Source organism: Onychostruthus taczanowskii, unplaced genomic scaffold (genome assembly GCF_017590055.1).
Source record: "Onychostruthus taczanowskii isolate IOZ18803 unplaced genomic scaffold, ASM1759005v1 scaffold8, whole genome shotgun sequence".
Classification (NCBI taxonomy): Eukaryota; Metazoa; Chordata; class Aves; order Passeriformes; family Passeridae; genus Onychostruthus; species Onychostruthus taczanowskii.
In genome coordinates, this window is record NW_024505892.1 from 2,486,599 (window position 1) to 2,510,635 (window position 24,037).

Here is a 24,037-nt window from a genome sequence, read left to right on the forward strand (position 1 = left end):
CTTTTCCCTCATGTTTTCTTTCTTTGCAAATTATTAATATATGGCTAAGAATCCACCATAAAATCACAAAGTCTCGAAAAATACAGACTCCTGTCCTAGAGAACTGTAATTATCACCACAAACAGGTATTATTGTAAAGTTATTCTATGCATTGATATCCAAGCTTGACTCTGCCTGGGTCATGTGCAGTCACACCTGGGCACCACCTCACCCAGTGTCCCCCTGCTGAGCCACTGTCACTTCACCTGGCTTTCCATCCACAGCATGTTCTTAGGAAGACAGCAATAAATATGGTACAGGAGTTTCTCAAGAGCATAAAGAACATGATTTCTTCATGACTGTGTCTAGGCTCAAAATTTCCTTGCCCTTCAGTTATTATATTCTGGGATCACATATCATAAGCTCATCTCAATTCAGCAGGCAATTTAGGCAAGTGCTTGACTTTAATAAGGAGTTTAGGCTTCAGCAGTGTTCTGGGGTGCTAAAATACTGTTGGCAGAAATAGTATGTATGTGCTGAGATGGCATTTTTGTGGTTTACTTGCACTTGTTGTCTATATTCTCTCATATATACCTGTTGTTAGGTCAGAATATCACTCAAGAGCCATCTAGATGCAGTCCTGGGCAGCATAATCTAGCAAGGAGCAGGGAACCTCTAAATGTGATATCTGGTGCCTCTCTCCTGTCCTTAACACTCCTTTTTCTGTGACAGAAATAAGTGTGCTCCTGCATAGGGTTTTTTTGACAACTCTGTGTCACTGTCACCCATTCTTGCATTGCATTCCCTTAGCACTGTGAATCCTCCAAGAGAGCTAATAACACTTCAGTGTCTGTCTCAACAGCTGTTTTCAGTGGCTGAGGACACTGCTTTTCAGAGTCAGTTGATTTTAAGACAAAAAATTTACCTAAAGCACTCCAATCTACCGTTTTGCTCTTTTAGCCTTGGGCTCTTCCCCCTTTGCAAGCAGCAGGAGCTGGTGAGACCCTGGAGCTTCAGTGCCATGTCTCTTCTGTAGCATGACAGTGCCTTCTGGAGGTGCCTGTCCCTGTGAGGATGTGGCTGTGCATTATGAGAGGTGGCCAGGGAGCCTGCCCAGAGAGACGAGCTTGCTTAAAGTGGTTGAAAATATTATTATCTGTTTTACAGATGGGAATTTGAGAGGAACTGAAATGAAGTGATTTGCGTGTGATTACACAAGCTGTCTCTGGCAGAGGCAGAGGAATGCTCCCTTTTTTAATATCTTAGATTAATATTTAATAATGTAACTGACAATATTGATTTAATATAACCACAGTCCTGGCTACCATTTGCAGTGCTGGTGATTTTCCAGGACAAGTGTTTGTCTTTTACAGACTCCTTTCAGCTTGAAAATTGGATAGCTATGAGCTCTTCTTGTCTTTGCTCACCTAGTGGGCTGTTGGTGGGCTTCTGGCCATTACTGATCTGCTGGGCACTGTAATTCCTTCAGCCCTTCAGCTTTGATTAAGAGGAGTAATTAATCGTACACTGATGAGGCTTGTGGTGACTAAGGTGCTGCAGTTAGGGGAGCAGCATGTAGGTGCTGGAGAGCCAATTGTGAAAAAAAAAGAAAAAAGAAAGAGAACAGGAGAAAGAAGCCATGTGGACTTTTGTTCCTTTGAAATGACCTTTCAGTGCAGGTTCTTTACTTTTTCACTTCCTTTATGTTGTTCATTTCCTTATTTGTTCTTAAAAGAGTGGAGCCTTCCTTGCAAAGCAATTCATATGTAAAAAGTTTTCACATTGGGATTCATCTGATAAAGTCTGCAGAGGGGACTTATTTGCACTGACAAGTTGGCAGCCAGACAGCCTCTCCATTTTCTAAATGAAAGGAGAGTAGCAGCAGGACATCTCCTACCCTCTCTGCCTTTCAGTGCTGGAAGAGAACCAAAGTCTGGCCAACAGCCGTTGGGGGCAGTCGGCTATTTAGGAGCTGCAGGAGTGTACGGACACTGGGAATGTAACATACGGTTTGCCTTCTGTGAGAACCAGCACAGACAAGTGACATTTGGGTTGGTGATTTTCAGGGATGCGGGATGGGAAGCTTGACCTAGCAGATGCAATCCACTTGCCTTCATTTTCTGTAGCAGGATTGTTCCAAATGTGAAGTAATCTAAATGTATTTTTGATTCTTGGCTGTAAAAGAGGAGGTAATCATAAAGACCAGGTAATTTTCTTCCCTATTCAGTCTCATATCCTAGCATGTAACAAGTGTGCGATCACTCCCATTTCCTTCAAACATACCTGTAGGGAAAGAAGATGAAGGTGTCTCAAAAGCCATGTCTTGATCACATACACGGCACTGCAGACTAATGGCAGAAAATATAATTACTGCCCCTACCCAGGCTCAGTGTGTCTGTATATATTTAGTCTGTAGAAGGTAGCACTTGAATTTTGCAGATTTAGCTAGACAAATGACCCTGTTTTAATTAAATACACTGGTGTGCATTTTATAGAAGGGTTTTACCATAATTATGGTGTTGTGAAAATAAGTTTGTTTCCATAAAACCCAAAGGGAAGCTGTTAACTGCCTTTTGCATAGTTACTGTGCTTTATTTATCTTGAGAGGAGAAGAGAATATCAGCCATATGGCTAAACCAATGTCCTTTTCTACCAAATTAATTTACAGAGCCAAAACAATTGCCTGTAGTACCCCCAAAGGCTGGTGATGGCCACAGTGCAGGCAGCTGCTAAACAACAAGCAGATCACAAACATTTCCAAGGGTTCAGATGAACATTTTTCAGAGGGGACCCATGTGTCATGGCAAGTTCATGCTGCTAAATTGGATCACACATGGGTGTGAATTTCAGTGGGAAAACATGATCTTTTCTGGTCCCACTGCCAGTTTTCTATGTTTGGTGGCAATAGACCCAACACTGGAAATATGTTTGATGTCTGTCGTCCAGTAAATGGTGCTTATGTATAAAAGCTTTCACACCAAGTCTGAAGGAAACAGAAGGTCTTTTTGTTATTGGACTGGAAGCCTTTGGTCAAGAGAACCAGAGCAGGAAGTATAGGAAGTATAATAACTGGAAGATCAATGTTACCCCTACTATTTTATATTCAGAAGTCTGTGCTGTTGTAAGCTGCAAGAAAAGAAGGCAAGTGATGGGAAAAAAATAAGCATAAAATAAAATCAATTTAAAGAATAAGGCCTCTAGTAAATTTACCAGATCAAAAAATGAAGTATTGCTGAATAAGCTCTTATTATCCAGTGTCAAGCACAATAGCATGTAAATGAATGTAATAGAGATGATGAACTGCTCAAACCTTGGCTAATGCTCTTAGGACTGATAGAGTTGATGGGAGTTTGAAGTACAAAAGGGTTTTTTTTAGAACAATATCACTGCTGGTGTTGAAAGATGTTATTAAGGGAAGCTAACAGACTCATCACAATCTTTTAAAGCTGTGTTCCTCTAATGAGCAGCTAAATGGCAGCTCATGTATAAATGACAACAGCTCATTTAAATTGCACCTTGCTGCTCAGGCTGATGGTCAAACAGATACATAGAAAGTAAAACTATAAAGGAGGCATAGCAATATTTGGATAGACACGTCTTCCTTTTCTCAGTCTCTGCCTTGTGTTGAAGGGACATGGAGGGGATGTCAGTGGGAGCTCCCATGAGCTGCCTGGCTTGTCTAAGGAGGGAGAATTAAACATGAATATGAGCATAGGGCATTTTTTGACTTGTCATTTATAAAATCAGGGAAGGGTTGGATGGGAGAGTTGTCAGGAGTGGTGTCTTGCAGGGCATGGAGCCAGGCAGCTCCAGCAGACAGGTGACAGTGGGACCTCCATGAAGGAAGAGCAGGAAACTTTGCAGAGCAAACTCTGTCAGAGTACACCTAGGCTGACAACCTGGCATCAGAAGTTCCACCTATTGCAAGAAACAGCAGAAAAGCTTTTCAAACCCTGGGTGGTGTAAGGCTTCAGGCCTCCATGGCCTTTTCATACAGGCACTGCTGGAAAGTCAGGAATGACACATTTCCACAGGAAGAGCTGTTGTGCAAGGAAACGCAAAGGGAAAATTGAAATATGCTTTTTCACCTACTTAGAAGACTGATGACCTGAGAAATTCACCATTCATTACCTGCATGGTCCCAATCAGGATTTCCCATATAACCCATATAACACACAATTTTTCCTTTTTAGTCCAGAAGCCTGGGAATTTGGGCTTCCCCTTTCTTGATTTCCTCATATCCAGACCGGCCTCAAAGAAAACAGGATTGCAAAACAGGAATAGCTGGATGGGAAAGCTTGCATTCATCTCATGTGATGAAATTATAGTGTGGTTCAGCTGAAGGTAGTGGTACTAATGCACTGTGGTGTTTAATGTGTGGTTCTTCAGTTCTCTCTGTATAATTACCACCCCACTCACCTTTCAGATCACAGGCAGTACCCTTCACTTCTTTTCACTCCTGTCTAAAGTAAGTTTATGCATGAAACCCCAGGTTTCCAGATTTTCTTGCTACAGTATGAAGCAGTGATTAAGGGAAAAGGAAAACCCACTATCTTTAACTGGAATAGAAATGTAAAGAATAAAAATACTGAAGGCATGCCAGATTAGCATTTCAGTAGTCCTGTAGTTGTGCAGGAACTTTCCTTCGCCCTTGATGCTTCCCAAGACCAGTCCCAATTGCAGCTCCTTGGTCTTGCAGATTTTTTCTCAGCATATGTTTTCTTTGCTACAGACAAGGGCTTGTGATGGAAGGGATATTGTCTGGTCCTGTGTCTTGCTCTTTAAGCACCTCCTGGTATTTTGCAATGAGGTGAATGTAAACTCATGTATCAGTAAAACAGCTTTTAAGATTACATACCAAAATCCTAATTTTTATGATGTGTTGATTGCTGAGGCTTAGTAGCTTTCTCTGGCTTTTGAGAGCAGCAGCATTGGTGAGGAAGGTGGGGGTGGCAAAAGGTAGCCAGAGCATTTGTGATGCTCCAGGTGCTGAGGATATTGTGAACAGCCGAGTCATTTGGAATCACAGAACCATCAAACAGTCCAGGCTGGAAGGGACCTGTCCATCTAGTTCAACCCCCCTGCAATGATCAGAGACATCTTCAGCTAGATCATCTTGCTCAGAGACATGCCCACATAACTTCTGCTGGCTGGAAAACTTTATATAATTGTTGGAAAGGGTCCTAGATGCTTGTCAATTAAACTGTCAAAGAGGGGATTTGCTGCTCTCTTGTAGAAGCTGGGCACAGCTCTTTTCTGTTTGGGGCAGGTAAAACTGCTGAGTTGGTGAGCATGACCATGAAGGCATGTGCCAGCTCCTGACACAGAGGGTGAAATAGCAGGCCCAAGGCTGATGCCACTTACCAAGCAATCAAATGGTGTGGTGGAAGGTGTAAGCCTCAGTTGCTGCAGGCTAACCACAAGGGTAGGCGTGTGAATGTGGGATACACTCATATTTGAATATAGCAAAAGAGTTTCAAAAACCAAAGGTAAAGCTGCAGTGGGCGTGTAGGGAAAAAAGGTACAAATGGGGGAGTAATATACAAGGTGAACTGGAAAAAGAAGAAGAGACTGTAATTATTTTGGGGAGTATTTTGCATTTGAATGCTGGAATTTTTCAGACCACAGATCAAACCAACATTTGGAAGCGTCTGCATGTATTCCCAGCTCACAAAATGCTGATTGCAAGAGCTATTAAAGGCTTGTTGGTATCAAACTCTCCTTCAAAAGAGACTCCATTCCAACATTTAGTCTAAATTCTCTACCTAACACTGCACTTGCGATAGGTAAATATAGATACAAATATCTATAAGATGATAAGGAATAGTGCATGAATTACATCCTTCCTGCCTGGGTGAAGCCATCCATCTGCCTTAGCCCTCTTCTCTGACAGAGTACTGTATGCTGGAAGGTAGAAGGTTTGAAGCAAGAGCTGAGAACATGAAGCCAGATCTCAGGATATATTCTGTATATATTCTGACTAGTGATTAGTTGCAATATTATTTATTTTATTTTGATACATCTTACCCTTTTTTGAAATCAAAGAGTCTCTATTTATTATATGATTTATTAAAACAATATTATAAAAATGCTTAAGTATTTGAACTATTCTATTGACAGGTTTTATGTTACAAATATCAGACCATGAGTCCATCACATTGGACTCACGGGTCCATCACATGTGGACATGAGTCTCCACATTGCTTCTCCTGACCTTCTCTGAAATTATTAAAAACTATGTAAATAAAATAAAACCATACAAAATCAATCAACTAAAAGTCAAAATGAAACCTCAAACTTGTAAAACAAATAAATCAGAATTCTAATGCAAAAATGTTTACACATTCTTGTAACTGGCGATTGTAATCAATTTTCATAAAAATATGTTCATTTTGTCTAAGCAAATTTTATTGGTTTTTTTACTGGTGAAATTGATGCAGAAGTCTGAATCCCAGGAAGATTTTTTTTTAGCCTTTCCTATTTGCAAATTATGTGAACAAGAAAGCAGTTATAAATGCAGTCTTTTCTTTTGAAGCAGGAATTTTTTAGAGGAAGGAATTTTTTAGGGGAGATGCATGAGACAGATCATGGCAGACCTGAATAGTTATTATGGATCTTGTGCATTTAAGAAACTCAGAATTTGGCAGTAAATGAGCCTATGTAGTTCAATATCTTGACTACACATATGCTAAAGCATATGCTTCCTGGACCTACATATCGAAGGATTTTGTTTGTTTCTTTGTTTATTTAAAGCTATTTTTCCTGGATGTTATCTGTGTTGGATGCAATTGTAAGGATGATATATGTATCATACAGGATGAACTATATTAGCCCATTCTTTCTCCTAAAGGAGAAATGTTGTATTTTTTATGGCCAGATTTTATGCATTCCTCTTCAGCAACAATAAATAGAGCAAGGCATAAAAAGAGACCAAAAAATAGAGAGGTTGTCAGGAGGGTTCTGTAGTCTTTTGCTGTCACAACACAAGATGATGATTTCTGTTTTTTGCACTAAAAATGGCTTGTTACTTTTCCCTATTTAGAAAACAAATTTTAATTTATATGCCTAAAACAAAACCAAATTGTTATTAACCCCATAAACAACCTAAATCATCCCACTGGAATTGTCTTCTAGCTCACTTAGGAATAGCAAAGATCTTCTATGCAAAAGCCAGAACAAAATTATTGAGAATATGTTAGTGTTACTGTACATGCTTGGAAGACGGTAAAGAGCAGGATAATAAATTGATGCATTCTGTCAGACCATGGAAAGGCTGACTGTGTTTCCCATGAAAATCTTAAGAGGGAGAGAGAGAGAAATGGAGAGCAGGAAAACAAAATAAAAAGAAGGGCTTTTTGAACTCCTGCTGGTGCACTTGTTGTTACAGTCGGCAACAGTACTTGCTGATAGATGGGTAGAGATCTCATGACAAGCCTATAAATTGTGGTGGATCTTTGGAGATATTTCTACTTCCATAAGCCTAATATCAGTTCTAGCAAAGTAGATAGGCAACTTACTATGCAGGTACTGAATGTATAGTTTTAACATACATTGTGAAGGTATTTTAACATACAAATTAAGTCATATGTCCAAGCACAGTTATGTCCACATGCTACCTTCATTTTCTCCCTCTTCCTTTGCCATCTGGCTGGCATATTGAATTTTATGCCTTCAAACATTAGTTGCTTCTTCAGAGTTTCATACAAGCTCAGCCTGGTGTTTGCAACTAGAAATACACAAATGTGTGAAAAATTACGTAATTATCTAATTCACCTGGGCTGCCCTGCACAAATTTCACCTGAAACCTCTGCTCACATTTCCTGTATATGGCTTGTCTTACTGTCAGTGGTAAAGTTGGCTGAAAGGACTGAGCCTTCACACAGGAAGGCTTCTACATTTCAGTGTAGAAGATGTGAACTGGGGACACGCATTGCTGCTGCCACATCACAGAAAACCCCAACCCTGCTGTTGTGCACTTTGTGGAGCCATTGCCACACTGAACAAAGCAGGTGTAACTCATCCTCACCCATATTGCACTCCCTGGGCACAAGGCTGCAGAAAATAAGGGCCATGATTTTAAAAAAATTGTGAATGCATACTTCAGTATCAAGGAATGGTAATAGTTATGGGATGTTTAATGGCACCTTCACTCTTGTTTGATGGGTTACAGAACTCTCAGCTTTAAATATTCTTCCATAAAAAAAAATCCATCCATTGTTTTTACAAGAAGATTTTCTTGATGCTAGGTGCCACCCAGTGTTTTATGGGAATTATTTTATTAACTGCATTTCCTGAAAGGGTATTATTCTACTTTTCTCACAGAAGATGCTTTATGTTACTGACAAACGAGATTTCATACTTACCTGTTATGGCTTTTATTATGAAGTTTGAGTCTTCCACACTGACACATCTTTTCTCTGAGAGGGTCAGACAGCCTGTGCAACCTTTCTGGCTGCCTGATCTTGTGTGATGTACCTTCCTTCTGCCTGTGTTGATGGGTTTTCTGAGAAATGGGATTGCTAAGGTGACCGCTGCATCTGGAATGGTTTCCTTCTCTTGAATCATTTTGCTTATGCATTTCTCAGTATTGGATGCATCACTGTCATATATAGAATATAAAAAGTCAGACACAGAATCACAGACTATTCCAAGCTGGAAGGATTATTGAGTCCAGCTCTTAAACGAATGGTCCATACAGGGATCAAAGCCAGAACCCTGGAATTATTGGCACCCAGCTGTAACCAACTAAGCTAATGCTCTGTCTGTGCTTCCCAGCCTTCAGCTAATGCTGTGTTACTTTTATTAGCAGCTCATGCGAGGAAGGTGCATTGACTCCCCTCTTCCATGTGCTGAACAGTTGTTGTGTAATGGAACTGCCACTGGGCTCCAGCTGTGGAATGGAGACAGGAAGAAAAATCATGACTCTTGCACAACTGGATTGGTGTCAAAGGATATGTGTCTGAGTCAGATATGCATGCTTTCTGTGCAAGATGTGCTCCTGAATAAAATGATAGATGACAAGATCAAATGTTCTGTTGGTGTGTAAGTAACCAGCTGGAAGTGTAAGGGGGCATCCCTTACTTGTGATACCTGGCCATAATTCACACATTAATGGCTGGCTACCTCATCAGTTGATGAATTTCTGCTTGGATATTAATTGCACAGGCTGCAAGTTCCTTTTATTCTAACCCTGAGTTTCACATTATAGAATTTCATGTTGCTCTTATCAGCCAGAATATCTTCCTGGCACATAAATATTTCCTCTCCTATAAATGAATTGGACATATTTCTAGTTAGGTGTTACTTTTCATTAGTGTGGAATGGCTACACTGTAAAACATGGGCAAGACAGGATAAATGCCAGTGAGACATTCAGCAATTTGCTTATAAATCAGGATTCAGGTAAAGGAAACAGTTTTTTATACATTTCTTCATTGTATCACTGCTTTTTTATTACTGGAGATTTTTTTGATCTTTGTGGCAATCAGCTGGAATCAAGAGAGGCGCAATCACTCCTCACAGCTGCTGTGTCAAGTTTCTATACTTCTCAGCAGTGTTTTCTTGAATTCTTGGTGAGGAGGAGTGGGAGATGTTTAATTTTCAGTGCACCCTGCTGAGCACTGCATGATTCAGTAACACACATTACAGAAGAGTGTGCAGAAAGTGACTGCGATTTCCAGGGATGACAGACACCAAGAGCTGATTATTTCAGAGTGTTCTTAATACCATGGTGATCTACTTGCACTTATTCTGAATACCAAAATGGGGGTATTGGCTGCATCTTCCAGTAGCTGCCTCCCACACTGATCTCTTTTTGCCCTCCCAGAACTGCTAGTTTTCCTGGGATCGGAGCCCCAGTGGGCACCTAACCACCATTCTGGGAGGTACCAGCTTATATGCTGGCTCCAGGTTCTGCCCCTAGTACCAACTCTTCCTAAAACCATGCTTGGCTTTTCCAAGATACACAGCTCAGTTTCTGGATGAATTAGTGGAGTTTCTCTTATTGCAGTAGGATAACAATTGCCAGATGTAATACTAGTCTTTCGCTGATTAAGCAGCAGCATAGTGGCATTAGCTCTCCTACTGTATGATACCTGGATCCAAACTACACAACTTTATGGTATGTATTTTATGAGATCCTGGATTTCTCCATCATACTTTTATTTGCTATCACTTTCTTCCACAGAAAGATAATGCATGTTATCTTCAGTTAATTACTGTTTTGATACCTTAAGCATGAGCACAATCTCCAGTCATCAGTAGCACTATCAGATGCATAGTTCACTTATAATGGCACTGATGAAATATCTCTCAGTTTACACATCACACTGCAGGTACTCTTTTGTCAGACTATAGAGGACTGCAGACCTCCAGATTGCTAGTGCATTATCTTATCAGTCTCACTCTCAAACTCTTCATTGTTTCAGTAGCACAGCTACAGTGATTACATTCTGTATTTTTCAAACTTCAAGACTGCACTAAGCAGGGACACAACACTTCTTTTGTCTGTAGATTTGGGTTTTGGATATTTGTATTCCAGCCATTATTTTATGCAAGACTAGGACCAGGTGAGTTTTGATCCCCGATACAAACCTGCTTTAACCGATTTACTGAAGGTAAACTGGTACACATTGGCCATTCAATTAGCATTTAATATTCTACCTAGAGCAAAACAATGCCTGAATGGTATTGCATCAACTTTCACCACCTTCACCACCTTCTTCATACCTTCTGGGTATGATTGTACTTACATGCTGGTCATGACCACCGTGCTTGTGAAAGATGACAAAAAATACACAAAAGTTGACTACTCTGATTATGCACGTCTTAGAGATTATGCACCTCTTAGCTTTCAACTTCATAAACCTACTAAGTTGTAATTTTATAGAGTTTGAATTGTGGAAAATTTCTATTTTACTTGTGAGAAACGTTACAGTCCTGACCCCACTGTAAAGTTTTTCTAGTCTGGTTCTGCCAGCTCGGCAGGCAAGAAGTGCAGGATGGAGGGCTGCTCTCCATGGTTCCTGTTGCCTCCCACATCTCTTTCTCCTTTATTTAGACATATGGATGTATAATTCTGATTTGTTTATCTGATACTAATATAGCTAAATCTTCAAGGGTTACATCAAGACTCTGTTGATTTAGGTACATAACAGGTATGCAACAAAATTTCACCTGCTCCAATCAACATGTCATCTAAAAATATATCTGGCTTCATGTCTGATCTTAATGGTCATTCTGAGAGCTCATTCAGGATTTTGTGATAAAGAATAGCAAGTTTCTTCAGCAGAATTTATTGTAGATGTCTGGTTGTCATGGTGGCAATGTGATGCTTATGCCAATTAATTAGCATGGTTCAGTGGTGTTTTATGTTTTTGGTATAATACTTCACTAGTCATGCTGCAAGGGATATAAACAATGGGGGTTTTTAGTAGTTTTGATCATTACAGATGGAACATTGAAATTTCTGGTGTGTATGACTCCTGGAAGTATCATGGCATAGGCAAATAAATGCACCGGCTCTCACTGTTGTACGAAGCCATTGTGTTTCACATATTTCTTATGCTCATGCCTGCATTTTCTCTGCTTAACTGGGTTTACTCATTTTGAATAAGCCTTTTGGAATTACTGCCGTGCATAGAACGTGCTCATGCTGTGGCCAACAATGAAGGAGCCACAATGGATTGGTGTGTCTTGCGTGCTTCCCTTGGGCCTCTACTGCTGGTCACCTTGGAGACCTGGACTGGCCTCACAACTGCTTTAGCTAGTGGCATCTCCTGCATTTTCTGCTTCATGTGTAATTAGTGGCACTTCTTGTATAAGCTGTGGTTGTTCTAAAGTGAGGGGTTTGGAACCATGGTGATGACAAGTGCCCAAAGCCTCTACATTCCTCCAGGGATAATATTTAATATGTAATTTGGAAGTTTAGCAAACTTTATTCCAGTTCACCAACAGTGGTATCAGGAAAGTTCCAGAAGGGGGATAATTCTCCTAGATGCTGTACCACAAATAAATACTCCAAAAGGAGAATGTCTGTTTGCAGACTTCTAACACAGAAGAATGCTGGAATACCTCTATTGATCATGGTGCATCTGTAAAGCCATATATGTCTAGAGCCAAGCAGTCATAATGTATTCTGAACTCTTCAGTTCTCCCCTTAGCCCTGGGTAATGACATCAAATAGTGATGGCTGTTAGGATTTTACATATTTTTGGTTAAAATTATTGACTCCAGATGAAGTTCTAATTCTGCCAGCATTGCTTCTTTATAATCATCTTCCCATCCTATTCTACTTGAAAATGCTCCTCTAAATGTCAGTTAATTTGTTGCAAAACTAAAAATTTTCAGGGTTGGAGTGTGTATGTACCACAAGAAACAACAATCCCTTTTTCAATGTTCACCAATAGCCTTATTAATAGTAATCCTCTTAATAGTACTGGCCTCTTGCTAGTCATCAGCAGAGAGGTTTCTTTTTTGGTAGATATCTCTAGGTTTCATAGCCTGCTTCTCCTTCATGTGTGCCATATCCTGGATACTGTCCTTGCTCATATTTCATGCCAGTGCCTGCTACAAGGTAGCAATTTGGTGATCCCCCAGAATAGGCATTCCCTGATCTCTTAGGGATTTGTAGCTGGTGTGTAAGAAGATGCAGAGTCCTAACTTTGGTGCCTAGTAAGTAGTGTGAGTACCTCCAAGCCTGTACACAGTGGTGGCAATGTTTGGTTTTCTTTCTTCTGCTCAGTTAACTATAAAATCTGTAGGAAGTAATATCTTTACATTCTCTGTCAGATTAGATTTAAATTGCATCATTGTGTTCAGACATTACTGATGGAGAATGGAGAAAGATACACACTCCTTGACTTCCTTATTCTTATCTTACTGTCTTTTAAAGAAAGGCTACATATATTCATATATTCAATTTCAGTTGAGTCTTCTTGATGTATGAATGGTTAATAGTAATGAAAATTTGCATTGGGTCTTTTTTTTTTTTTTTTTTTTACTATCTCAGTCAAATCTCATGCTTTGGGAAATGAAATTTGTTGGAATCATGAATAACAAGTAGGTAATTCATTATTCATATCTGTCTTCTGGGAAAAAATGTCGCAGAGTGGGTAGGTGGCTGGACCAACATTTTGTAATGAGTCTATGAAAGGTGGGGAAAAAAAGTCATGCATTCTAACTGACTCCTCTGCCTTAAACAATGAATATTATTTCTTTTATGATTACTTGACTTTAATTAATCTTGTGAATATGATTAAGATGCCCAAGTTTATCCAGAAGGATAAATTATTCATGCAAATTACACATTTATAAATGATATACAGAGCTATATATACAGATTTCTTTCATTTGAACATTTGACTTACGCCCTAGTGAGTTTGAAAATGAGGGTTTTTTTTCTTCTGAAAACCACTGTATTGCTGTAAGTAGTTTCATAGTAGATAAATAGGATAAGCAATGAAAAAGGGCCTGACTTCAGAGCTTAGAGTGTAAAGGAGTAGGAGTAGGAGAAAGGAAAGGAAAGGAGAAAGGAAAAAGTATTACAGTTGGAAGGGATCTACGATGATCATCTGTCCAGCAGCCTGTTTTGAAGTAGTTCTGTGTGAAAGTGAGCCAAAAGCTGACAGACTGCAGCATTAGCTCAGAGGTAACTTAACACTGGGAGTATTGTAGATCAGAAATCAATAGTGAAGATTTCATTCAGAAAGATATGATCAGCTCTTAGGTTTGGGGGAAGACTTCAGCTTCTCAGTGTGCCTGTGTCCCTCTGCATTACAGAGTGAGATGCATTCTGCCATGTCAGGGAAAGTGCTTACCTAAGTTTAGGCTAGGGGATAAACCAACTTGAATTAAAAAATTGTGTATTAGAAATAGCACAGTGGGTTTTATCTTGACACATTAAAAGGCTGGGAGTTTAGCAGGTTTTTTGTATTTTTTTTGAAACAGTGTACTGTTCCAAGCTTTCTTCAGGTCTTACATGGTTCTGGACATGGAGTGTTCTTTGTAGTAACCTGTGGTAGTGTCACCAAGCATTGTGTCTGCCACCGAAGGGAAAACCGTATGTAGTTTAGTGGGAAGGCAAGAGGAGAGAAACTGAGGCATGATCAGCTACTTTATTTGTGTACCTTAAACTGGAATTTACCCCTTAAAGTAATGACCAGTAATCTCAAGAAATAAGACAATTGAAGATTATAAGATCTAACAACAGAGCTTAGGCTGGATCAAAACCAAGGCACCAAAAATTGATCCTTTCATGTTTTATGAAAATGCATGTTCAAATTCCTAGATCAGACTTCTACTGTTATGATCTACATCCACAGTCAAAACAGACTGTTCTGCAAAACCTCTAAATGGCAATAAGTCAAAACACTTCAGATGGGCTTTTAATTTAGTAAAGGGAATGCTGTGTTGTGTCATGTTAATAGGCTAAGCCTGCCCTGTATCAGAGAAGGCGAAACTTGTCCCTTGCCTGGATCTGCTTACTTGGTGCTCACATCCCACAAGAGTAATATGGATTTGGTCACAGACTGCTCAGGACAGAGCCTGAAAATTAATCTGAAAATCCCAAATCTTTGGTTTTAGGCAGGTCTTTGCCCTGGCTCACTGTGCAGCCCCACAAGCACCAGCTGGCACAGGGCAAGGAGCAGGAACATGTGAGAGCCAGTTGCAGCAGCAGCTCAGGCTGTTACACCAACGCAGTTTTCCCACTGTGAGAGAGGAAGCAGGAGGGAGCTGTGAATGAGAACAGGTTGGATAAGATCAGATGTTCTGAGGAGGCAAAGGGAAATGATGCCATCTAGTCTCCCAAAGGCTTGCTGAAAATGTGGTACAGGACAACAGCAGTGCAGCCTGCAAGCAGTCATCTGTGAGAGGAACAGAGTATTTTCAGGTGCTTTGGGAAGCCAGACTAGTGAAGTATTCCTGTAAGAGTGCATTTTCTGTTGTGTAAATAATTTGTCGGTGTTTTGTCTTTAGGCATCAGCGTTCCATAAAGTAGTCATCAGTAATACAAGTGAATATGAGGAAATAATAAAACTTTTTGGGTCAGGAGATGTAAACTCACACAGAAGAGGAGCAACAAAAAAGAAAAAAAAAAAGTTATTTTGAGCTTTTGTGCTGAGATGAAAATCTGCTACAGCAGGACTTCAGTCTCCTCAACCTTGACCAAGTCTCTACTACTTGACCAAGCAGAAGACAAGCAAAGTTTTATTGTTCAGGCATGGGAGCCTTTTGGCTTTCTAAAATAATCTGCATTACCCCTACACAGTGTAATCTCATTTGACGGCCTCCTTCCCCCTGTCCTGGGCAGGGCTGGATGTCTACAAACTCTGTAGAGAAACAACGTTCATACTGGTGAAGCTCTGTGTCTGCAAGACCGGCTATAATGGGCAAAAATGAAAAAGAAATTTCAAGTAATTTTGATTTGTAATCGAGATTCTTTTTCAAACAGTGAGGTAATAAGTAAATCCTGGTGTAAGCTTCATCCTTTGTGAGACTTTTGCTTCTTTACCTTCTTGACTCTGGCACTCTTGTGAGAGGCAGGGGAGGACCAGAGTGCCTGACAGCCTTCCCCCTTGCAAGTCTCCTGCACTCATTTAGATCTTTCTGCTAAACTCTGTAAGGAAGGAGGAGAGCACAGCTCCTTTGATGACCTTGATCTAAAAAGCAAGTTGTCATCTAAAGTAAAAGAGAGAGACTGCAGTGGATGAAAGAGAAGCAATATGCTGATTTTCTGGTCTAGCAGTGCTGTTATTCTACCTGTGTCCCAAGCCCATACACAAATAATTGGGAATTTGCTGTCTTAATGGTTGTTGAGTTTTTTTATTGTACCTCTGTGGCTCTGTGGGTGAATGTAAAAAGGGTTTTGTACATGTATATTTGTATATTTGGTAGACACTGCACAGCTAAAGCCTCTTTCAATTTTCTCGCTAATTTATTTTTAATTTTGTAGCCCCCCCAGGGGTAAATCCTTATTACAAGATGTAAAACCATCTCTTCTACAAAGCAGCTTATTTGTTGATTTTTTATTCAAGCCAGCAGATGCAAAGCTGTAACTTTTCTCCACACACTGAAACCTCCTTTGTGTATATAGCTGTTAAGTGTGTCTCACTGCAAGATTAGTAAAAAAATTAAAACTTAAAATATCACTCTAGAAAGAGCAAGAAGAGAAGGTTTTTATTTCTTTGCAATAAGACTATGCTAGACTTCTGAATCTTGAAATATTCTTAACAGGCAACTTACTTTTAAATCTACATGACATTTGGATTAGACTGAATATGAAGACTTACATTTTCAGAAGCTTAAGTGCTGAAAGAAGTTGAGGGTTGTTTTTTGAAGGAGGACCTCCATCAAAAGAAGGCAGTGTCTAAAGACAGCAATGCTGTGTGCACTTACATAAATGCATGTTCACTGGCATCAATATGTGCTTTGTCTCACGGGAAATGTTGCCCTTAAGCTAACCTGCACACTTTATGGTTCAATATTTGTTTATATGACTGGCTGAAACTCCTAGTCACAGATGTATTGCAGTAATAACAAAAAGACATGATCTGAAATAATCTCTCTTCCTACTGTATCTTATTCTAATCAAATCATGTTTTAAAAAAAGTTGAAAAAAACCCTTTAAAATGCTTTACCAGCTGGTTCCGGTGTAGACATCTACATTTGGTCCTTCTGGTCTACTATGCTGACAACTCAAAAGACATGACTAATTAGTTTGCTTTGAGTTGTCATCAAGGGACATATACTTTGAAAAAACTCAGATTATCTCTTTTTGCTTTGTTTTTAATAATGTGTGATGGTTGTGTTCCCATAATTGCTTTTACACAAAGGCAATGTTTATTTCTATTCAGGATGTGAGTCTTAGAATAAAGCTCTTGATTCTCTCTGTTTCTCCCTTTAGTCTTCACAAGTCAAGGCTTCCCACTTGTCTCCTTAACTCCAATTTCCATTTTCTTTGTTTTTCTGAATTCACTGAATTTTCAATCTGTGATTGATGTTCAGAGGTCCTGTACTGCTGGCAGCCCCACACCTTCTCCAGATTATCTTCCACTGTTGCCTTTTATCAGGTGTTTTTTGCTAGACTGGGACATTTGAGTATGGTGATTTCATTTCAGCCACCTGTCAAAACCAGGACTCCACTGCCTCTGCCTTGATCTGTCCATAGCATTGGACTGACAGTCACTGCAGATGATCATCGTCCTACTGCCTATCTCCCCAAAAGATCTCCCACTTTGGAAGTGACTCCTGAGCTTTTTGCTCTTCCCAACATTCTCAGCAGAAACTGCTTTTTTCCAGTTTGGAATATCTCAGAGATCTAAATCAAAGATAAGTTACCATGTAGCAAGTATTTTTCTTATTTTCATCAAGAGAAAAGAAAGAATCAAGAAAGCAAAAAGAGAGAACTGTGTGTGCCAGTTTAAATTGTAGAAGAGTTAATTCCCATCCCTGGAAACTGTAACTTTACCCATTAGCCAGAAGTCATAGCCTTACATTTCTTTTAAAGCTGACTTAGTTGGCCACATCTGAGCAATACGGTCATCTGTGGCTGGAAATTGAAGAAAGCACTGGCAAACCAAAGGCACCAAGAGGTCTTCACTTGTGTCCACAGTCCTGGCTCAGGCAACCTACTGCCAGTGCAGTCCTTGAGCCTGCTGCTTCTCTCTGCTTTGGTAGGTACCATCAAGGTCCTACAGTAACAAAAAGGGATTCAGGTGCAATTTCCACTGTTGGAATAGAGACTGCAGTTTGATGTCTTGGATTTTTTTGGCTTCATCTTTACAATTAAAATGAAAAATCACTCTGCAACGTTAACACATCTTTCCATTGCATTGTTGTTTTCCAGTTGATGCTTTAAAGGCATCAACTGGAAAACAGTTGATGCTTCAACTGGAAAACAACTGGGCTGCATAAAAACTTGAGTTACAGTGTCAATACCTCTAAAGGATTTATCTTAAAATATCTTAAAGGACTTTACAATATCTGTAAAGGACTTGGTTTACACTGATTTCAGTATAAATTAGGACACCTAATCTCAAATTCCCTTTAAAAACCTCTTCCTAAATATATTTTTTAAATATTGGAAATAATACTACATGCTCAAGTCATCACAAAAGTACATAAATGTAGTCATAATTATGTCTGAAGGATAGGATTTAGTAAGTGTAACAGGGAAGTGTGGTATGATCAAATGTATTTACACATTATCCATTGTCTTAAGTATTACTCTACTCACCACCTTGTTTCGCTATTTTTCTGCTGCTTGCTGAAAGAAAGAGAGGGAAGGAGGAGAAAGGAGGGAAGCAAGGAAGGAGGGGAAGGAAAGGGAAAGAAAACTTCTAGCATTTTCAGTTTTGCACTCAGTGTCATTATTGCTGTAACAAATAATTAGGCTGTTGCCTAATAATATCCCACCGAAAGAGTATTTGTGTGAACACCTGTTAATGAACAAACATGAAATGATTCAGATGCTTCCTTCAGGTAAACACCCATTCAAGTCACTCATCAGGGCCAAGTTTTAACAGCTATGATTTTTGAATTAACTTTTGAAGTAGTTATCTGTTTTACTGTAGTTGAGTCTTACAAGATCTGAGACACCTGTGCTATAGAGAGCCTGCTGTTTCTGCCATGGTATAGCAGCCCAGATATCACCATGTCCATTTGAACCAGAGAGTGAACACACTTGATGGAGGAAAATGATGAAGGAGAATTGGGAAGCCTGAGCAAGTTTTGGTGGCAATGGACAATTATGATCCTTTTCTTTTGTGTTTTCCATCACCCATTTTGATGATCATGGGCACTTGAAAAGCTACAGCAATATGAAAAAATCTCAGAATAGTGGGGCTTGCTTTAAAAGTTTCAAGTCAGTTCAAATATAATTTTTAGTACTCTGGCAGTACAAGTAAACCCTACTTAGATTCCTTTTTAGGCTACAGACTCTGAAAGTCCTCCAGTCATACAGTGTTCAGTCACAGCTTGCCCCTTTCACAGTGAAGTCTCATCATGTGTGGAACTTACTGTAATGCAAATAAGTCACAGGTTTGCCCACCCTCATTAATGAGCTGTTTGCTTTTGAATGGAGAACAATAATCCCCAGTCTACCATGAGGAATGCTTTGACCTTTTGAAAGTTGTGGGCTTGATCTGCAGGCTGTATTGCAGTTCCAGTTTTCAAGTGGTGAAGATTAAATATTGGGGGATTGACAGGGTTCCCACAGAAGGCAGCAAACCTGCCTGCTTTAGAAGAAAGATTCTGGGAGCAGAGCAACTGCCACCCAAATACGTCTCAGTGCAGCCTTTCTCAAAACAAGTCTGATACTTTGAACCTCTAGGATCAGAATAATCATCCTTGGAACAGGATCTGTCATGTGCCCCAATGTGATGCTGTTACTTTCCTGCTCTAATATTCCATCATATTTAAAAATATTGATAATCTCTCACCCTGGCAAAAACCCATTTCACCATATGTGCAACATACAACATTTTATCAGTGTGTATGGAAAGTATAAATGTAAAGTATAAAAAGTATAATTGCTCTATTATTTAGCACTTTATATGTGCACATATATGTATATATATTACTTTGCCAAGCTGGCTCTTTTAATATCTGCTAGGCAAATAAAGCGTGTTAGTTTTCACTGCCTTGCAGTGCCTCTTTGTATATGGTGGCTTTCAACTGCTTAGTGTAAATGCAAGAGATCTAAATAATTTTTCTGGACAAACAGGTATTTGGGGCATGTAAACCTAACTCTTACATAGTTGTTCTTGTTTACTTCCACAGGAGAAGAAAACTTGCTGGCAATTTTGAAGAGGAGATGGTGGAAGTACATGATCCTGGGGATAATAGATATAGAAGCCAACTACCTGGTAGTCAAAGCTTATCAATACACGACTCTTACCAGTGTACAGGTAAGGACTCAAAGGATTTCCTATTTTGAGGCAAGATAATAGGTCCAGTGGGGTCAGTGGTGTAGTATCCATTGGCTTCAGTGAACTAATAGCTAATTGCTGCCTCTGACTTCTGTGTACTTTTTAATGCTGACTTGTAAGGAACATTTTTGTCATATTGGACTATTTTTATTGATCAGTATTTTCCAAACTGTACAAAAACATTCTCACTTTCATTTTATTACTCTGTGCTAAACCATTCATAATCACATTTTTGCCATTACCTACATAATTTAATCCTTTGAGGAAATAATTTCAAACTGGCTGAAATACTTTTCTCACTTTGTATTGTACTTGGAGAAAATTCAAGCACACTTCTTTAAGAATTTCTTAATTAGATCTGAGTTTATAAAGGTCTAGGGTGGGCTGAACCAGGGGAGATGGAATATAAGGGAAGTTTTGTGGGTCAAGGTAATGACAGGGACAGATTACTCACTAGTTACCATCACAAGCAAAACAGTCACAACTCGAGCAAATCAGTTTAATTTATTACCAGTCAAATCATTCACATTCTTCCCCTACTCCAGTGTGGGATTCCTCCCAGAGGAGACACTTCTCTACCAACTTCTCCACTCTAAGTCCTTTCTACAGGCTGTGGCTCTTCACAAGCTGCCCCAGCACAGGTCCCTTTCCCAGGGTGCAGCCCTTCAGTAACCAGCAGCTTCAGAGTGGGTCCCCTCCAGGGTTACAAGTCGTGACAGCAAACCTCCTCCAGCATGGGATTCTTTTTCCATGGGTCCGCAGGTCCTGCCAGCAGCCTGCTCTAACACAGGGTTTCCATGGGATCACAGCCTCCTTTGGGCAGTGCTCCAGCACGGGGTTCTGCACAGCCTGCAGGTGAATCTCTGCTCCACCATGACCCTCCATGGGCTGCAGAGGGACATTCTGTCTCAGCATGGTCTGCACCACGGGTTGCAGGAGAATCTCTGCTCTGGCACATGGAGCACCTCCTCCCTTTCCTTCTGCACTGCTCTTGGTGTCTGCAGAGTTGCTATTCTCGCATGTTCTCACTCCTCTCTCCAGCTGCAGTCTCTGTTGAACAGGGTTACTTTTTTTTCTCCCTGCTTACCTGTGTTATCCCAGAGGTGCTACCACTGTCAGTGATGGGCTCAGCCTTGGGCAGCAGCAGGTCCATCTTGGAGACAACTGGCATTGGCTCTGTCAGCTTCTAGCTGCTTCTCAGAGAAGCCACCATGCAGCCCCTACTGCTGTCACTGCTGTCACAGCCTTGCCAAGCAAACCAAATAGAAGATGTTTAGGATCCTGTAATTAGATCAGAGTGCAAAAGTTGTCATTAAGTAAAATGAATGCAGTTTTTATGAAGAAGTCTGACTTCAGCACAAGCCATTAGATGTGTTATATAACAGCTCAACTGCAGCTATCAAAAAGTGTAGTCTCTGCTAAAAAATTATATGTGCAGTGGGCAAAAGCTAGGGTACCGATTCTTCAAAGATGCAATCTGGATATTTTATATATAAAACCACAAAAGAATCAGGCTCCTTCAATTTAAGTGGAAAAATGAATAATAGAAACATTATTAAGATGCTAGAAATTGTCTGTCTTGAAAGAAATCATTGAATACTTAATTGCTACTTGTTCTAAAACAAGTCTAGTGCCTCTTTACATTATTTTTAAATAACTGAGTAACACTAGGTAGTGTTCAATGTATTCTACACCTTACTTACCCGAAGTTTGCATTGGAGTTAATAAAATAAAGGAGTGCCAGTTAATGTTTTGCAGAATCAAAGCTAATTAAGAGTATATTTCTTCCATAGCTGAAAATCAGTGTTGGAAAATCCTGAGCTTCTTTAGCTGAATAAGAAGCAAATATAGAAGAAAACTATGAATTCAAGGAATCTGAATGTGAGGTTTATGCTAAATATTCACAAGTGCCTCTGGCATCAGAATCCCGGTTTGAGAATTCATTGAATCATGCCCAGACAATGTAATATTGTTTTTAACACTTTTCCAAATCTGATTACTTAGTATAGAATAAAGCTTAAATCCACATAAATCTCATATTCTCTGATTTTACTGCCACTAAAAGCCTCAAAGAGAAAAGCAAACTCAATTGCTTCTTTTGTGTGATTCACTCATAGCAAGTATAAATAGAGGCCTGAGCAGGATGATTTGGGTCATTAAATCCCATCTCCCAAAGCCACCAACAAGCATGTACCAAAGGTTCATCTGGCCAGACCTGTGACCCCCCCCCACTTCCAGAAGATGCAGATCCTCAAGCCAGCAATGCAATGAGCATGGCCTTTAGTGTATTCTGTCAACTGATCAAAAGTTACAGTGTGATAGGAAAGCGGGCAGGAGAGTTCAAGGGCATTGCCTGTGCCTCGACAGGGAATTGGTTAGCTGAAATCATCAGTGTTCTCCTTTTAAACTGAGAGGGAGAGAGAGGAGTGGTGGATCAGGAGAGCTGTCAGAGGGCACAGACAATGTCATGTCCATTTTTAGACCTCTTCCACATCAAAATTACAACAGAGCTCAGGTTTCTTTCCCGTGTAGCTTGAAAGAAGGAACAGGTAGGAATTCAAATGTTATCAAGCTTTTTTCCAGGCATGGAGTGAATACAGGGTCACCTTTTCCCATAGCTGTCCTTATTTGCTGGGATACATGTGGAGTGACTGGGAATACCTACTGCATTTTAAATTCATTTCATGCCCTAATATGAATGAGCTTCTTAAGAGACAAGCCCAAAGATACGATGACAATGGGATAAGTATGAGGTAATGCATTAAGATGTTGAATCAAATGACACATTTTCTGAAATGTAGCCAAACACCCTATTTCATTTAAAGATGAAACAGAAGCAGCTCAGGGAATTATTCATCATTGGTCTAAGTGTGTTGTTGTATGAAATGAAGACTGAAAAAGTGGAAAACAGAAGATGAAGAAAAGAAAACTTTTCCTAGAATTTGATTTTTGAGGACAGAAAGGACTCTCAAGAGAAAGGATCTCTCTGTCCTGGAAGGCCTGATCCTGCAGGAGCTCTACCTGTGAGGCCATAAATGCTTACTGGCACACAGCAAAAAATGTTCAAATTTTTTCAGAACTGAGACCCAAGAAGCTATTGCTACCTGCCACAAATCAGCATGGCTTTGACTGAAAGCTGTGGGAGCTATGCCTGTGTACACACTGGGCTGAGAATTGAGCCCTTCAAGTCAGTTCTGGGGGATTTTATAATCAACAGGATGTACATCAGGGCTTTTTTGATGGAGAAAATAAATTTCAAGAGTTTTTGAAACGGTCACTTGAGTAAATGAGAAATTTTGGAGTGTTTTTATAGTGGTGGTACATGGACCACCATTTTTGGTAGGATGTCAGTTTTACAGCATGTCCTTTTTTCCACATGACATCTCTGCTCTGCCATGAAAAACTAACATGCAAGTGTGCAGTGCTTGTGGTGCTTTTAGGCAAAAAAAGACATTACACTGGTCTCAGCAGAAAGCCAAATCTTAACAGTAAAAATACACTTTTATTGCAAATGCTTTGATTTCAGCTTCACCATAAAACCCTTAACATTCAACAGCTTTGCTTGACAAGTAGCTTTTAACTGTTAGGACTGTCAGAGTTTCTAGTTTTTACTCTCTCCTTTTGTTTTTTAATATTTGATATTATTTCATCATGGTTCCATGAAAAGACTAAAAATGGTACCCTACTTTTGTTCAGTGTTTCACCCCCAAATTTTCCTATATTTTAAGATTCTCTTTTGGCTTTGATCTGGGAAAACAGGATTTTCTAATAAACCTTCCTACATATCTTTCTCCAAATGCCTTCAGAATCACAGTGAATGAGAACACGTAGGCACAAATCAGAAATGAATGTGTTACCTAACCTTTGCTTTTGGACATGCTTCTGATTATTTCAAATCCTCATGTACTCTATAATTACTGTTGGAGAATGTGGCAGTCAGTTTCATCATAAGATGAAAGCAAAGTACTGTGAAGCCCAGAAACACATAATTTTCCTCTTTAAAAAAACCTCAACAAACAACTAAAATACCTCCCTTACAAACTAGGTGATGTAGAATTTAGATTGAAAATCAATGCACTATTTATGTTTCAGTCATTTCAGTGTTGGTCATTTGCTAAGGATAAAGCCCAA

At 39.7% G+C, this 24,037-nt stretch overlaps 1 protein-coding gene across 1 annotated transcript in view; it reads left to right on the forward strand.

Moving 5' to 3' along the window:
- The window catches only part of SLC35F1 (solute carrier family 35 member F1), a 221,020-nt gene that overhangs the window by 156,146 nt on the left and 40,837 nt on the right, over positions 1 to 24,037 (forward strand). Inside the window, exon 3 of the mRNA XM_041423795.1 lies at positions 19,758 to 19,885. Coding sequence (XP_041279729.1) covers positions 19,758 to 19,885 — 128 coding nt within the window. The remainder of the gene's footprint in view (positions 1 to 19,757; positions 19,886 to 24,037) is intronic.